General features: G+C 37.5%; 1 protein-coding gene across 2 annotated transcripts in view; it reads left to right on the top strand.

Moving 5' to 3' along the window:
- The first annotated feature begins 1,925 nt into the window (after positions 1-1,925).
- Positions 1,926-17,389, top strand: part of LOC145984009 (uncharacterized) — a 134,126-nt gene continuing 118,662 nt past the window's right edge. For both annotated transcript variants that reach the window (XM_083117313.1, XM_083117311.1), the window contains exon 1: positions 1,926-2,100. In XM_083117313.1, coding sequence (XP_082973439.1) covers positions 2,083-2,100 — 18 coding nt within the window. In that variant the 5' untranslated portion in view covers positions 1,926-2,082. The remainder of the gene's footprint in view (positions 2,101-17,389) is intronic.

Raw genomic sequence — 17,389 nt, 5'->3', positions numbered from 1 at the left:
CACTAACAAAGATCGCCCATGCCAAGGTCGGGACTCGAACCCTGGAACTTCGTTGGCAAAATCAAAAGTCGACAACTTAACCCTGTCGGCCACAGAACCGGTTGGTTTTCTTTCTTAGTGTTTCTTCATCTAATCATCACTCATCCTATGATTAGTCAAGAATGGCAGAAAAGCTACGTAGAATAACATAAATAATAATAATAATGTACAGTCACCGGCAATAAAAATGGTACACTTTACTCCTGAAATACTCGCTTCCCTGTAAAGCTTTATGTGTGTTGCCTAACTATGCGTCAGAAGTGCATTTTAATAGCAAAATTTCAATGGCAACTTCTGCCACCGCCGTAGAGTTAGGCAACGCACATAACGCATTGTAGGGAAGCGAGTATTTCAGGAGCTACGTGTCCCATTTTTATTGCCTGTGGCTGTACATTTATCTGCTCCGAATGCATGGTTTCCTAACATCACCCAAAGCAAACGTTTAATTCGGACACTGTATGTAACACGTTTATGTACTTAGCTCTGCCGAAGTGTAATGATTTTTTAAAGTAATGAACCTCAAGGATAAATCTTTCAATTTCAATCGATATGAAAAGGTTCAAACAAAAACAAATGCGAGAAAAAAATATTAAAAAATGTGTAACAACTAATCCCTGTCTCCCCAATTGGTACTCGATAAGTACAAGCAGACAGACGAACAGACGGACTCGACGATTGCTTTTAGATACTCTTTTCAGCTTGCTGGATTAGTACGCTAACACTAAATTACATAAGCGACTGTTCTGTCTTCAGTTAGTTATGTATCGGAAAATACTACCCCTTCTATCTGTTTGACTTGAAAATGTTGCAGAAATAAGTATGGAGGTGGTTGATTGGTTGATTTGGTTTGTTTTACTTCACGTTTCTGACACTTTTGGCTAATCGTGATGATAAGGATGAGTGATGATATTGTTGACTTGTAGGTAAATGATTGATGAAATTGAAATCAATGATGAAATTGATAAACGGACACTCACAAAGAACACTCATGCTCAGGTCGGAATTCGAACCCGGGACTCACATGGCACAGTGGTTCGGTCGGATCCCACTTTAAACTGTAGGTCCAGTCCCGATTAGCCTTTCTGTGCAAAAAGTTGACTTAAAACCACAAATCAATCAATCAATCAATCGAACCCGGGAGCCCTGGCGTTGTAGCGCGCTGCGCTAACCACTCCGCCACGGAGGCCGGCTATGGAGGTGGTAATATACGATGAAATAGTAGCTGTAATTCTACGAATCGAGCAGGAAATATAAATAACGGGTTTGCCATTGTCTGAGCTTTATGATAGTATGTAACAAAGAATGCTTTGAGGTCATATATCCTAAAAACGGATGTGACAAATCTGGACAAAAAAACTGTTTACGATGTATAATCTTACTGCATACCAGCAATTATGTTGTAAATACATTTTAAGTTTCGAATTATGGCTGCTTATATTATTGAATCAAGTCTTGCATGTGCCCATTTTATTCATAAACTTTAAATACTTTGTTCAGAACGTCATGACAAAAAAAAACTCCATTGAAGTCATCTCAGTCAATTAAAGGATGCTAATGATTATTATCAGCTGTTTTTAATTCGTGAAATATTTCTTGTCTTTGAGAAAAGGAAGAAAAAGGTAATTGGAATATAGCCTCCCTGCGGATCTGCAGGTGGTGACTCAAAATGATGGCGGATTGAATCACAATTGGATCTAATTATTGCCACATTAGGTTACACTTCGTGCACATTCAGGGCTGGGCTGAATACGAGAGGAAGGCCATTGCGTTTCACCTGGTTGGGGCAACCGACAAAGAATAAATATGTAAGCTCATGGGATGCTGCAGCTATCTGATTGGTCACTACATCCGTATCCTGATGTGAAAGTACCGAATCTGAATCGGCCGTGGATCAGTTGTGTGAGTGGAGTGGACGCTGTTGGAGACACAGAAGCGCTTCCGTCAAACAACAAGGACCGTGTTTCAACAACACAAGAAGTGTGTAGAACTTTGTCCATGGAGTCTTGCGTCTGCCAGAAAAGGTAGTAACGGAGCGGGATCAAGATGAAGCCGAAAGAAAAGGTTAGTGTAAACTTAAATCTTTATTCTAGTAGCTTGCATTTTTAGCACTGTTCACTCTTTTAAATAATATAATTGATGTGACATTTGCATGTAAACTTCGGCAGAGCTAAGTTCTTAAAGATAATGGGTCAAAACTTAGCTCAAGCCTGATAGTTTTCTATTGCACCATATTAACTTATTTTTGCACAAATGCTATTTTTATACACAATGATACTTTAAGCTGTCACTATTTTTCTGTCTACTTTATTTAGGTAAGTTATTGGTATTTTTGTTGTTAACATTGTTTCACTTATTATGTAATATCATATTTTATGCTCTCTTTTCCATTGAGAACTTGGTTGTATCATCTTGTCCACATTATAAATTTGTCCTCAACAATGCTCGGCTGAAATTATAATTTATAATTTATTTTTCCGGACACGTAAACATAACTTTACGAAGACAAAAGTTTGTTAGTTAGGAGGCACACATATAGAAAGGAAAGAGTGACAAATTATAAATAAATTGACGACACAAATTTTTACAATGGAAAAAGAGAAGAATGTTCTTCAGTTTTTATTAAAATGACATCATTGTTGAATGTGTTATGTGAGAGCACAAGAAAACTGTTCCATACTTAAAACCAAGTTAGTTAACAAATCACTTTCGTAATTCTTTCCCTTCTATTAAATCGTTAAGCTAATTGGGAATTTTGCTGATCTCCTACACTTTGAATGGCATGTAATTCAAACCGTCCTCTTTTATTTAAAAACAGAACGTTGAATTTTATGTATGAATATTCATTGTATCAGTATCTGGCAGAGGTTTATTTCCATGTATGACGCTTGTCTGGTTAAGGCAACTAACTAACCCGATAAGTTAACGATAGTTATTGGAAGCGCGTGGTAAATATATCCCTGTTAGCGCCTGCTCCAAACAAGGGTCACAAACACCTTTTTCACGCTACCTTTCTGTTGAGCAAATATGTTCTAAAACATGTAAACTATCAACAGAAAGGCAACGTCGCGTTCCGCTAAAATGCAGGAATCCGAGGAACGGTCGAAATCACGAAGATTCCGTTCCAACTACTACTTTGATTATTTATGTCGTCCACAGCAATGTTCCTGTAACAAAATGACGGCACAAAAATTCTTAATCACAAATTAACCCTCTTAATACTAATTGATCAAACAGGATTGCACAATTTAATATTCCTCGTAATTTTTCAAGAAATAGATGCAAAGAAAGGGGGGGGGGGAGAGAACAGTCAAAAAGACGTATAATGACTTTAACCATTCAAGGACATTATCCTGGTTCTTATTCAAAATACCTATTTATATGTATATACACTTATATTGCCTTTCTTTCAATGTGTTCAATTTACCTCTAATGGAATGAAGCAAGCAAGAAAAGATAAAGGAAAGAAAACTTCAATTTTAACCTCCTTTTATTTCAACAATTTTAAACTATCTTGACTTCCTAGTAACTCGTGAATTATTATTACATGGCCCTCGACCTCTCATTTTTAAGAGTGGGGAATATTCTTTACAAAAAACGAGTACAAGGAACATAACTGCACTACTTAACAAAAGGCAACGCAATGCCAATAACAATCTACGGAGGCGTTCTTCAATAACAACGAATCCTTAACATCTACGTACAATCAAGTGTATGTACCCTACACATACCTATATATATATATTTATTGTGCATGGCTTTGAGGCTACTGCTTAAGGTGTTCGGGGGACACGACTTATTAAAACGGGAAAAAAGGGAAGAATTAGAAAAAGCACTTTGTCATTTGACAAACTTGATTTAAGTTGTCACTTCCTGTCTTTCAACAGTGTCTGCACAGCAATTCCTTGCGTAAAGAAAAACAAATTTATTTTCTTTGTCACAATCGATTATTCAATCTCCAAAAAGCATGAGAATAGAGAGCTAGTCGCTCTTTTCTTTGGAATTGGACTGTTATACTAAATATAGGAGTTGAAATGTCTACGACTTTGTGTTGGACGTACTTTCACTTGGTATCATTAACAATTCCAATAAATGCATGCATAAATTATTAGAGTTCACTCTCCGAAAGCACTGTACCAATATATTCGGCACGTTAATTTACATCCAAGAGTCAAAAAGAAAGGGGGGGGTAACGTGTTGGAGAAAAAACTCCGAACAAACAGCTCGCTGAATAATCACACAAAAAGGGAGAGTAATTGTACAGTTCAAACAGGGCAAGTCGGTAGCAGGATCAAAAATCTATAATCGTCACTTTACCTTGATGCAATCCTTCTGATGGTCCTTATCACAATCGCAAGCACATGGTATGGATCACGTAACTGCATTCGTACGCCTCTACACGAGTCTAGAAATCGTGGCTTCCAAAGTTGTATTCCCATCTCACCATTGCAATGCGTGGGCGAAGGAATTGCGTATAGGCAAGGCGATCCTGCTCCGCTGCTAGTCGACTGTAGGTGGCTGTGTCGAAGACCGGATGCGAACTGTGTGACTGACGATCGGGAATCGTGCAAGAAAAGGGGAAGGGGGGAGGAGAGTATAGTTTAGCTTATCTACGACAGATGGCACCACCATCTAAATGCCGTAGCGCTATCGTATTTTGCGGTGGAGAGTTTATTTTCTCCGAAATAACTCTATAAACGTACAAAAGTACGAGTAATATTCCCAAATTGAATATATAATATTTGGAATGTTACACATGTTAGATAAAGCGAGGAAACTTCCTTGCGTGTGGTTTGAGCGGATGGTCCTGGTGTGTCCATGCCCACCTAAATTTAAAATAACATTTTCCTTAGAATATATATAAAAATTAATGTAATATATATGTTTTCAAAAATAGTAGTCTATGATCTTCTCTTTAACCATACATTATAAAATCCAAATTGTACCCATGAAATGAGATTTTTTCCAATGATTATAGGTATTCCATGATGAGAAAAATAATTTTAATAAGCACTAATGTTACTGAGATGAAAAGTCAAAAGGTTAGAAATAACGAAATGGAAAAATATAGTTTTGAAAAATTATAAGTTGGATGCTATTTAGTGCTAATTTGCTCAGACAGGCAACTCTTCCAAGGCGCATGTAAATCTAACACTCGTAATTGAGTATAAATTTAGTTCAACATAATAAAATTGTACTTACTGCCTGGGATCAAAATGTAGAAAACTTATCACATAATTTCACATTTCATTACTTCTTAACAACTTACGCGACCTACATTTCGACCGATTGATTGACTGTTTACAATGACATGGTTCAAATTATTTGTGTGAGCTTTTGTCCTGGAATTCAGATATAATTCTGACCTTGGTTTATAATCACGTAGGAATCATGACTAGGGTTCTCTATCTAGTTAAGATATTATACTGCAATAAAAGAACCTTTGTTTGATTCCGTTATAGAGCCTCCCCGATAGCGCAGTGTCGCTTTGTAATCGAAGGGGGGGTCCAGGATTCGATACCCGGTGGAAGCACACAGTGGCTCGGATCCCAATTAAAACTCTAGGTCCTGTCCCGATTAGCCTTTCTGTGCACAAAGTGGACTTAAAACCTAAAAAAAAAGATCCCGTTATAGGGTTCATATTTCGGTACTTTGAAATATGAATTTAAAACTGCGTGTTCTATTTTCTTGCTGCCTACTCGTATTGTACTGTCTTAAATTGAACTTTTGCGAAGAATTCCAATACAATTCTACTTGAAAGTGAATCTGGTTATTTAATTTAGCCAGAAACTGTTACGTTAAGTTTTTCTGCATTTGATTAATGTACCGGTTACCGCACTACGGAGGAGACCCTAGGAACAGTGGCGACTCTTTCCTACTCGCACAGTTATACATGCAGACCCAAATAAATCTGCAATGCAACGAATTTTTATTTGTCTGTTTGAATCGTTGTTATAAGTCCACTTTATGCATAGATAGGCTAATCGTGACTAGACCTACAGTTTAAAGTGGGATCCGATCATCCGAACAACTCTGCAATGTGCTTCCACCGGGTATTAAAACAGTGAATTTATATTGAACACCATCTCCTTCAACACATCAAATAGTCCCACCCCACTTCACCTTCCATTTGCTTCGATGAGGTCTCTCCCGTCGATTGAGGCTCGCACTTTGTTTCAAGCAGACGAGTAATGAAAGGTGATAGGCTCTTCTAGCTTGGGCCAGTGGGTTTTTAGGGGGCCCGTTCCAAAAGTCGCACGAGTTTAACGCGTTAAACGAGTTATGGTAACTGCCTGTCCCATAAGTGCTTCCGTGCGTTTCGTGAGTTTCATTATGCTGTCCCAAAAGTCGCATTCCGTGCGTTTCGTGCAAGAACGAGATTCACCAAACGCACGGGCCAGGAGGCTGGTTTGTTCGGTGAGAATCATATGCTGCTTTCAGACATCGCGCGTGCTGATGGATTCAAACTGCACTAGTTCGGAAAATGTATTATAATTTTAACAGATAGCGATATAAAGCAACATGCACAGGATGAGTATGCCTTAACCGTTCTTAGAATGTGATTAAAATGAGTAACAGTGTCCGTAAAATAACTGATTTCACCAGACTGACGAGCCCAGTTATTTTTGTTGAATGCAGGGTCTTCCTTTGATCACAAAATTTGTGAGCGACGAATCACAAGAATCCGCTGGCATGCCTCTTCCTTCTTGTAGTGTTGCAACCCCGTTCAATTCTAGACCGTATGACGAGTCGAGAGCAACCCTCCCTCACATCATTGCAAATTCAGGGAGTTTTTCATTAGAAATGAGAAATTTCGACGGTATCATCCCCATCTTACCACGTTCCCCACTTCACCTTATAATCCTGTACATCTCTTGTTTCCCCTTTATTAATAAAGAAGTGAGATGAGGATTGTCTTATCGGCGCAGTGGAACTTAATGATCATGTACTAGGTACTTAAATTATTCAATTTAAAATTAATATTCCTTCACAAATAATCTTTATTAACAAATAATAATATTAATTATACTTTCCAAAGTTAGTTAAATCAACAGAAATTACTATAGAGTCACCTGTCTATTTAGTTTCAATACGTCATTCATGAGTTATAGTACACTATGGGCTTACAACCTTCTGGACTCATAAAAATCCGCGAAGACTTGGAGACATACCTCGAACGCGGAAGGTATGGACATTGCAGGGAAGGAATAAGAGGGGAAAACAACTGACAGTGAAACCGGGTTTGTGAATTCGACACGTCCCTTGGTGAAAGAAAAATGGAGAAACAGTCTTTGCAGGTTAAAAAAATCTATATATCGGGAAGTAGAGGGAAGTACGACCGTAATTTTTCAAGCTTAACATGTCTGTCGCAAAATTATTACCTACCGATCCCAATGAACGAAGGGGAAATGTGCTTTTTAAAATGTCAGAGTTTAAATTATGCGGGTTGGGACGATCAGATGACGTGATATTTTATACAAGCGCGAGTCGCGATTAACCAAAAGTGATAGTAAAGCGACGCTAATTTGTTGAGTAAAAATTAACCGACTTGAACTTAAAACTTTGTACTTCTTGCGATTATTCATAAATAATTTAAAACAGCTTATTATTCATCAAAGCATATTCAGTGGTTACATTTTATGTAAGATATATTCCTCATACGTAGAAGGAAATGTTATTTAAATTAGAATATCATTAATTTATTTTGGTTGGAAAATAAAATAAATATGTATTCTCACCTCACTCTAAGAAAACACTACAAAAGACGACTTTTCCATTGACAACATTCGACTTCTCCCAGTATCCATCCCCAGTAAGGGTGCTGCAAGGAAACAGAAAAGTTGGATATTCACCCCATTTAGTTTGCCCATCCTCCTTCCTGTGCCCCTATCTCTCACAACAGATAACAAGAGCTTTTTAAATGAATTGTTACCTAAAATATTACATGCAAAATGTATATCTAAGTGCAAATAAAATGGGATTGCCCCTCACAAAATATTGTGTCCTTCCCGTTTGTTCATCTTGAGTCCTTACGTGCAGTCACTACACTTTCATAGCTATATTTGAACTCAAAGAACACTTTTCTTTAGTCACCTTGATGCTCAGGAAATAGATTACACGATTAAATAACAGAAACTATAAATAAAAAGATTATCCTAAAATGGTAAGGTTCCAGCAGCATCCTGTCATCCAGCAAGACATTCCTCTCCCTGACTCTTCCTGTATAGTGAGGGAGATTCAGTGACCTTGATTTCATCCATACGATGGTTCCATGGTTGCTACAGGTTAATTGAGGAGATATATCTAAACTAGTTTCCAATATGAGAATCCATATAATTGGTTAAGAGAAGTAACAATCCTGAAAAATTCTCTAAAATATACATTTACATGCAAAATATAATAAAATATCCATTTATGGAAAGAACTGCCAACATATGTGTCAAAACGCATAACAAAACAATTATTTCTAAAATATGCCTTTTTAATAAGCACGTGCATTTGCACACAATACTAATAACATATGATTACACGAGCTTCATAATTTTGCTTCATTGTCCCAAAATATTAATATTAACGTAATATTATTTTTTTAAAGATAAATACAGAATTATATTAAAGATTAGCACTCTTAATCACTGTGACCTTTTTCTATACTCTTAAATCCGTACATACCTGTGTACATTGTTAGTGGTCTTACAAACGGTTTCCAGTGGGAATCAGTACAAGCACACACAAATGTAAGTATACCACCAACGTTCGATGTATCGTTCATTTGTAACTAAGTAACTGTAGGTCCCGTCTCGATTAGCCTTACTGTGCCATAAAGTGGACTTAAAATACCAACTCAATCAATCAATTTGTAATTAAGTATGTGGTTATTGTTTTGCTGATTCATCTGAATTCTGCTAGATCAAATCTTGATGGTTGTGGTGTATACTTATAATGGCATATCGCACCATCAAGAGTCATTCTCATGAACTGACTCAATTGCTTTGGAATATCCCACCACGTTTGTATGTACATTCGATCCTTTCTATACATCGGCTATACCTGTGGTCAAAATAGATGTAACAATTATTTCTAGAAAACGAGAAACCACGTAGATGGATAGCCGAGAATCCGATGTTCTGTCTCGTAGTCTCCCGAAGATGTACTATACGTACAAAGAAAATTGAACAAACTTAAAATTAAAACGAGTTTAAGATGCTTTTGCTATAACCGCAAAATTCTTCATGCTGGATCTCTCAACCACTTCCTCTATTTCCTTTCTGCAGGCAGGTCCGTATTTATATATGTGGAAATCCGAGGTTAACAATTTCACCCCTATCATTGGTGACGTTAGAACAGTTTAATAGGGGTGACCAGGTGGGGTTCACATAAATTCGCTACTAATGTACTCAATAATATTTTTAATTTATGTACCATAATACAGAGCCATCCATATTTGTGGGAGGGTAACTTTAGTAGCCGACACAAGAGAGCGCCGAATGAACAAAACGAAAAGTGCTGGAAGAGAATAATCAAGTTAACACTCCAGGAAAACATTTGGATCCCTTTATATTAATATTATTGTCGATTTAGAATATATTTAGTAAATATTTTCTCCCTCACTATGCTGGTAATGCTGAGGGTTCGTCTACACACGTCACCCCATTACCAGTTGAAGATCTCCACACCTCTAGGTAGGATTGTGGGAGGGAGACTGGCAGTCGGGAGATAGGCCAAGGACCTTCGAGGGCTGTAGAGCCACGGGGAATGCTGATAATAGTACCTTCCCTGACATTTCTGGGTTGTAACAATCCCATTAAGAGCTAATGCCTGTGTTATAACCCAGAAGTGTTCACGACTACAAAAGTTTCCTTAAGATTGATTAATTGATTTGGTTCATATTACTTCACTTTGCTGCCACTTTTGGCTAATCGCGAAGATGAGGATGGGTGATGACATGATGGAATTTATGAAGGGACACTCACAAAGAACACTCATGCCCAGGCCGGGATTCGAACGCGGGACCTCTGGAGTCCATGAGAGTTATGCTAACATGAACTTGTCAGATTACTCCTTAAAGATACTTGGCTACTTCACCTCTCCCTCGTATATGCAATTTGAGTGAAAATACTGTTCTGGCTTCTAGTATCCGAAATTTATTTTGCAACGGAAATTCGATTACTTATGCAGTGCATGAGGTTGGAAATGTTTAAAAATAATTTTGTCTCCACAAAGTGGAAGACCGAGGGGGAAACCAGCCCCCCCCCCCCCCCAGCGTAACGACTGCCCGCTGTATACAAGTTAGGTCGGACCCTTAGTTATATTTTACCACAATTTTTTTTTCCATTTTGTGCTTATCAAAGAAATTTTTTCCCCGTGGATGCCCTTTTGCCGACGGAAGAACAATACTTTAGCCACCAACTACCAAGGACTCCTAATTCCTAATTCCGGGCCTGTCTGAAGAAACAGGTAACTTGTTATTTCATTGCTTACATATATTCTTAAATATAAAACTGACAGATTATGTTAGTTTTACTCCAATAAACTAGTACCTGATAGGTCTGTCGTTATTCCAAATATTGTTTTGTATTTGCAATACATACTGAAGGTTAATAAATATCGATTGTTTTTTTTTCTATTGACTGATTTCCATGACTTACATCGCAGTCAAATAGCACCATGCAGTTTATTCAGTCAACAAAAATTTATCGTTGTATATCTAGTAGTTTTAGAGCAATCGACAATTATATAGATCAGTTCGATTGTTGGGTCAGTCTAGAATATGCATATCGCACCAAGTTGATAATTTACATTTCTATCAACTCACCAAATTTCATATTTACACCTTCACTAGTTGTGAAGCTATCCCAGCAATAATAACAATTAATCGATTTCGATTTCGATTATATTGCTCCCACCGGCAGACGGCGTGCCAAACGGAATAATTTATGTCGTGTTAAACTAATATTTCCCAGGTCTTCAATTTGAAGAAAAATATTTCTTCGTATTTGATAGTTTCCTACATATTGAGAGGTAAGTTCGTGTTCAGGTCGACTGAGTTCATTTAGCTATTATTTGACACATTTATCAGTTCACCAAATTTTTCCATTATAGCTTATGTAGTTTCTGAGGAGAGGTTACGATATGTTGTAATATGTTGTACAAAATGAGACTCTTATTTGGTGCAATATCTAAATATGTGTACAGCTTCGTTTCGCCCACTTTCTTCCTATCCTTCTGCGCGACCTTGCTCCAGAGATTACCGGGATAGAGTATAGTTGTTCTTACAGTTGCATTTCCTTACGTTTTAGCATGGAACGATATTTTCTTCAGCCACATTTTGCATCATATTGAACCAAATGTTCAGTGTTGAAAGAATGAGCAAGTTGATGATTATTAATATTGTGAGAAACGTGCACTCTATTGCAGTGTGCGAATTAACTGGTGGGTGCCGGGGATTTCCCCCCACAAAACATTTCATTCCAGGCAAAATAAAATTATTTTTATCCCTGCCAGGGAAGTGTTTATCCCCCTCAAAGAAAATGGAATTGAAAGCATACAGTATACCATTTCTTAACTGTAAGAAACGCAACTGAAAAATTATTTGTGTCTATTAATTGCCTAGTCATAAAAGATTTCCATGCCGAAAAGTATGCAGACTCCTGGATTAAAGGAGGACCATTCTGCAGCTGACCAACCACACCGAATATGTATTCAAGTGTTCACAACAAACTTGTAGGTGGTTAAATTGACATTAAGTTTGAACCTGACAATGGAAATTTGGAAAAGTTTTCGGTGTTACTAGTTCGATAGCATTTTTTGTGCACGAGTTCGGGTTTTCTTAGAATGTAAATACACTGTTTCTAAATTACGTCATAAATGTATTAAGTAAGATTTAATGACCTAGGTTAGAACCATTCTTCAAGGTACTTAGAACAGCAGGGCTAGATAGCAGACTCCAGTCTGAACTTGTATAAAGCGCCAAAGTATATTTTAAATTCAATTTGAATTTTATGATTTGTAAAGTATTATTATTAATAATAATAATATAACAATAGCAATAATAATAACATAACAACAAAACAACCACAATACAAGTTTACATGACTGAAGGGCAAGATATGAAATCTTACTATTCCCCCCAAGAAAAATTCCTGCGGGAGGCCTTGGAGTGCATACCCTCCCCCCCCCCCAAAGCAAAAGTTTAATTCGCACAGTGCTCTATTACCAAGTTAGCAACTGAATTACCATTAAAAATATATGATTCCAATTTTGAAGGAAAAGAACAGCACCTTGACATTCATGGATTGAACACGTAATTCAAGTTATATTTTATCTACCTAGGTAGAATAAAGTAAATTAGAGACTTTTTAAAATAGCTAGGTTACTTCTTGGGTGAAGAAACTGTAACTCTAACTCAGTTACTTTTAAAAAGTAACTTTCCAAACACTGATTACGAGTGCATTCATATTTCTTGCAGTGATTGAAGGGTAGTCTCAATTCTATCTGAAACTTACAGCTCGAAGAAAGAGGAAACTAGATAAATTTGAAAATCTGGTTTCCAGAAATCGGAAAAGCATGAAGCATTGAAGACGATAGTTATAGTCTGTATGCCATACAATAACCCAAGAAGATATCATTGCAGTGTCTATAACGAAGCTAACAAAATTTCTTAAAGGCCTAATGAAGAAAACGTCAGTTAACTCCACTTCACAAGTCGTGTAGAGTTTTGCCTGTAAGGACACCAAGGAGAAATATTCCTATTTGAAATGATCCGACTGGGGATTTGAACCAGGGTTTCCCGCATGGCAGGCTCTCGTCAATGAATACTTGAAACGAGCCTAGAATGGTGAAAGTAGCTGCTAAAGTAGCTGCTACCTCTGCTAAAATATAAATCGAGGATGTGTGTTACCGTTCCTCCACAACCCTTCTGTGACTTCTTGACACGGTGGAACGCACAGGGAATCATATTTTTACCTTTAATTTTTTCCTTGCAGTATTGCACACTGAAGATATGATATTTGTCTCAGGCATGCATTTTCAACATTAACATTCCATGTAATGATCGAACTTTTACAGTGAACATTGTCATTTCCTGTTTAGTACCCTACATGCGTCTTGGGTGTTTTCTTACATCTGCCATGTTAAAAGTGAACATAATAATGGATAGAATTTTGAAAATGTAGCTTCAACTGTTAAAATACCAAGGCCAGCATTGTTGTGGAAAACCCTACTTAAGAAAGGACTTCGATTCAAATACTCTCGTGTCTTTATCTTGAAAGTTAAGTCACCTAACGATACCCTATAATTAGCGCTGTTGTACAGTCACGGACACTTCTGGGCTATAACTAACACACTGACTAGAGTCATTACAACCGAGAAGTGTCCGTGAGTGTAGACTTCAAGAGAAATAGAAAAGCGAAGTTTCTATGTTTGGTGTTAGTGACTTTTAACCACTATTTACAATCTTGATTAGACAGAAAATACGCTCATGTTTGGGGTATGGGTGTAGTATGTCTCCACATTTAATCACGGCAGTATGCATCCACATTCTCGACATGCGAAAATCGGTAAGTTAGGTTAGGTTAGGTTAGATTAGGAGTGTTCACTGGTGATAACTTTTCTAAGTCATGTTTTGGAAGTCTCCTCTTAGTCATGTTCTTTGCAAACATTTTCATCATTCTTCTAAAAGTCCTGGTTGAGTCAGTTTTCTGATTTGCAGTGTTCACTGAATACTCCTAACCTAACCTAACTTAACCTAACCTAACCTACGTGAAAGTAAAATAAGGGAAACATACAAAAATGAAAAACTTCCTACCTATTCAAATATGGAGACATACTACACTTATTGTCTTTCTTCTTCTTCCAATGTGGAGACATACTACACCTATACCCATGTTTGGTACTACAGCCCTTATAAATTTATTCTGATCTTTAAAAATTCTCAAACCTTGCAGAGTCTTGCCAAAAGAAAATTAAAGTGTAATATATCCCTCCCTAAAACATTATTGTTAACTTGCCACTGGCATTAGCAACTCCAATTTTTATGAAAAACTACACAATACTAATTTTTCTTCGTTCATCAGTTTTGAGAAGAAATGTGGCAAGAGCAACTTGGATAGGGTCTACAAGTCTGTATTAAGTACTGACAACTTACTACAAAATTATAAAGCAGTTCAGCAGTTCAGACAAGAAAATGCTGTAATCCAGTGTGTTCTGGGGTAGGCCTTTTTTTAAGTGCAAAGTGTAAACTTGATACTGATGATTTCAGAAGTTAAAACAAATTGTAATCCTTAAACATGTAAACTATTAAATAGTTTACATGTTTATTATAGTAGTTACTACATCGAGTACTGGTTTGGACATGCCTATTGTCAATGATCACCATCCATTTCCATCGTCACTATTAACGTAAAATGAAACACAAGCACAGTAATATAATTTATCCATTATGGTGACCATTTTTTGGATTTTTAGTGTAGTATATATTAACAGTTTTACTCCTTATTTGCATGCGTAATTTACAATTTTAATCCGCCTTTAAATTATCATATGCCATTTTGTTGTCGTTGCTTTCTAGATTAAGGTTAGGTTGCTTAAAGTCACTTTATGCTCAGATAGGCTAATCTGGACTGCACCTACCGTTTAAAGTGTGATCTGAACCACTCTGAGGGAATTGCATGATGATTTTGTCGAGAGCACCACTTCATAGCTGACCGTGTACAGAGGAACTTGGTTTAATTGTTACGGGCCTAATGTTTAGTTCTAGGAAATTTGATTAGATTGATTTTGTTCTTGGTCCTTGGGTTTCTGAACACGGAGCCGGTAATTGTTGCAAAATTGTTGTTAAAACCATTGTTAAAGGTGCATGCGGGAGAACTGTTCTGTTAAAATTTTGGGTTGTGGGTCTTGAAATTCAGTGGGTGTGTTGCATTAATACCTCCACATTGTTGTAAATCGCATGCCATGTTATTTTCATTTCTTTCTTACGATCTGTTTTTGAAACTTCCACTTAATTTGTGTGTCTCCTTCAACTTTAGAAGTTGCATTACATCTGCTTAGATTATAGACTGCTTTAAGGTTTCCTAGCGGTCATACACCTCCACCGGGGATCGAACTCGTGATCTCTTGATTACAAGCCGACAATGTTACCACTACGTCATGGGAAAGACCCGCTATTCAAGTCATGGTAAATGCTAGGGAGCTTCAAGTACATTCAACGCTATCCAAACCGTATAAATCATGTCAACCATTGACGTGATGGTCTCGTTTGAGGCCACGGCAGCCAGTAAGTTTCCGACCAACGCTAAAGGGAGGACAAAAGTAAAAAAGATATACGTTCTTTAAAGCGACCTTCACCTATTTACTTCTTCCCCTGCGATCCACTCCACAGCAAAGCAGTGTTCCATTATGGCTAAAAGTCAATTTTGCAAATCAGGAAGTTGGGCATTAATGTTCCACGTACTGTCAATGCTTCACTTTCACCGTGGATGTTGTCAATCTACAGTCCATGGCTACATTGCGACACGGTTTCGGGGGAAGAGAAATTTTTTTCAAAGCGCATTTTTTTAGGCTCGCGTTAAACTGATTCCTTCTTTTCGCATAATTCTTGAAAAAGCACAATCTACAACTAGCATCTTAGTCGACGGTTGTTGCACTATAGTTCTAAAATGTATTAAGTTTTATCATTTGTAGGAAGACTTCTAATTTTACAGTAATTTTCTGATAAACGGTGGTACTTGTCTTCCTCCCCTATTCGTTCAATTACTTGTATCTTTCCTGGTTACTTCCACACAATGAAATTCCAGAACATTTAGGAAGCAATTCCTAAATGCCCTTCTACGTACATTTCGACATCTTCTCATCAGGGGCAGGTCAAGATAACATTTTCACCCGAGCGAGGTGGATTTTTGGCACCTCCTACTTTCCACCCTACCATTCCTAACTTTCCACCCTGGTCCCCCTACTTAGGCAGGAGGATGCTTGTATGGTTCAACATTATGACAAGGAAGCAGGCATCTACTTACTTCGAGCATGATTTTTTGATAATGAAAACATACATTTCAAGATTTATATTTGAAGTTTAAAAATTGTGTGAGCTACAATATTTTGTTTTTATTATTATTAGCTATAATATTAGAAGTAATAAATATTATATATCTCACCATGGAAATAATTATAGGGTTACGTAATAACAAATAACAACAGGGAGCCACGGTGTTCTAGTCTCACCGCCACGAGGAAAACCCAGGATCAATTCCCGGGATGGGTGAACTCAGGTAGTAATTTTTCCGGCCTCATTCCTGCATAAGCTGCTCTGTGGTTCACCCAGCCTCAAATAAAATGTGTAGCTGGGTGCAACTCTGGGTGGAAGTAAAGGAGGCCGGAGCGTGGTTCTGATCACATCACCCCCAAAATTGGATGATATCGAGAATGTGTGGGGCCCTACTCCTACACCCCCCCCCTAAATGTGCCTTCATGGCACGGTGAAATGTGCACGGAAATCCTCATCTACCTTACCTTAATAAGAACAGATAACAATATCATAATATATCAATAAATAATTACAACGGAATAACAATCTCCCCCTATTGAAATAAAACTTATTCAACCCACACATGTACTATTTTTCAATTATGCGATGTTGTTCCTATGTGATTGCACATTAAATTCACTGAACTGTTCTTTTGGCATAAAATACCACAGGCTGTCAACAAAGATCATGTAATGAATAATGCACGTCTGCCGTCAGGTAGTCATACTTTATGCGGAGTCTGGTATGTGTGATTTCTCAGAATCTTTCTCGTGCATATGCCAGATGGTCATGTCGATATGAGCTCGCGTGGCTCACACTTTGACCACAAATAATTTTCATTGATTCTCTATTGCTTCGTATTTAGTATTTTATAGGGTGTGGTTGGGTTGTGCCATTGTATTCTCTAACTCTCGGTGTATGATATTTTCTGACCTGGTGTTTCCTCTTCCTGTATATACATGTTTCTGTGATCTTCTACGCTCGCTGTGACAGCGTCCTGTTTCCCTAAGTAAGTATCATGCATTCACATAATGCCAAGCAATAATATCCTCCAAACACAATACGAGGGATCATTACAAAACAACAAATAGCGGTACCAACACCTTTATTCAATATACCATTTCGTACCGTCACAAAACACGCGTAGTCCAGGCAAACTAAAGCAATTTTCCCTCAAACCTGGGCAAAATTGCTTCAGAAAGTTTTTAAACAATTTCTAGCTCAGGAATCATTGCTGAATAACATATCCAAAATCAGACAAAATCGGACCAAGGGAAAACCCACAAAAACGGATTTCAAAATGGCGGACTGGCTATTGTGAATTTCTGA

This window comes from Lepisma saccharinum, chromosome 2 (genome assembly GCF_977018435.1).
Source record: "Lepisma saccharinum chromosome 2, izLepSacc3.1, whole genome shotgun sequence".
NCBI classification, from domain to species: domain Eukaryota; kingdom Metazoa; phylum Arthropoda; class Insecta; order Zygentoma; family Lepismatidae; genus Lepisma; species Lepisma saccharinum.
The sequence above is the reverse complement of the archived record's forward strand: the minus strand, read 5'-3'. Positions and strand labels throughout refer to the sequence as shown.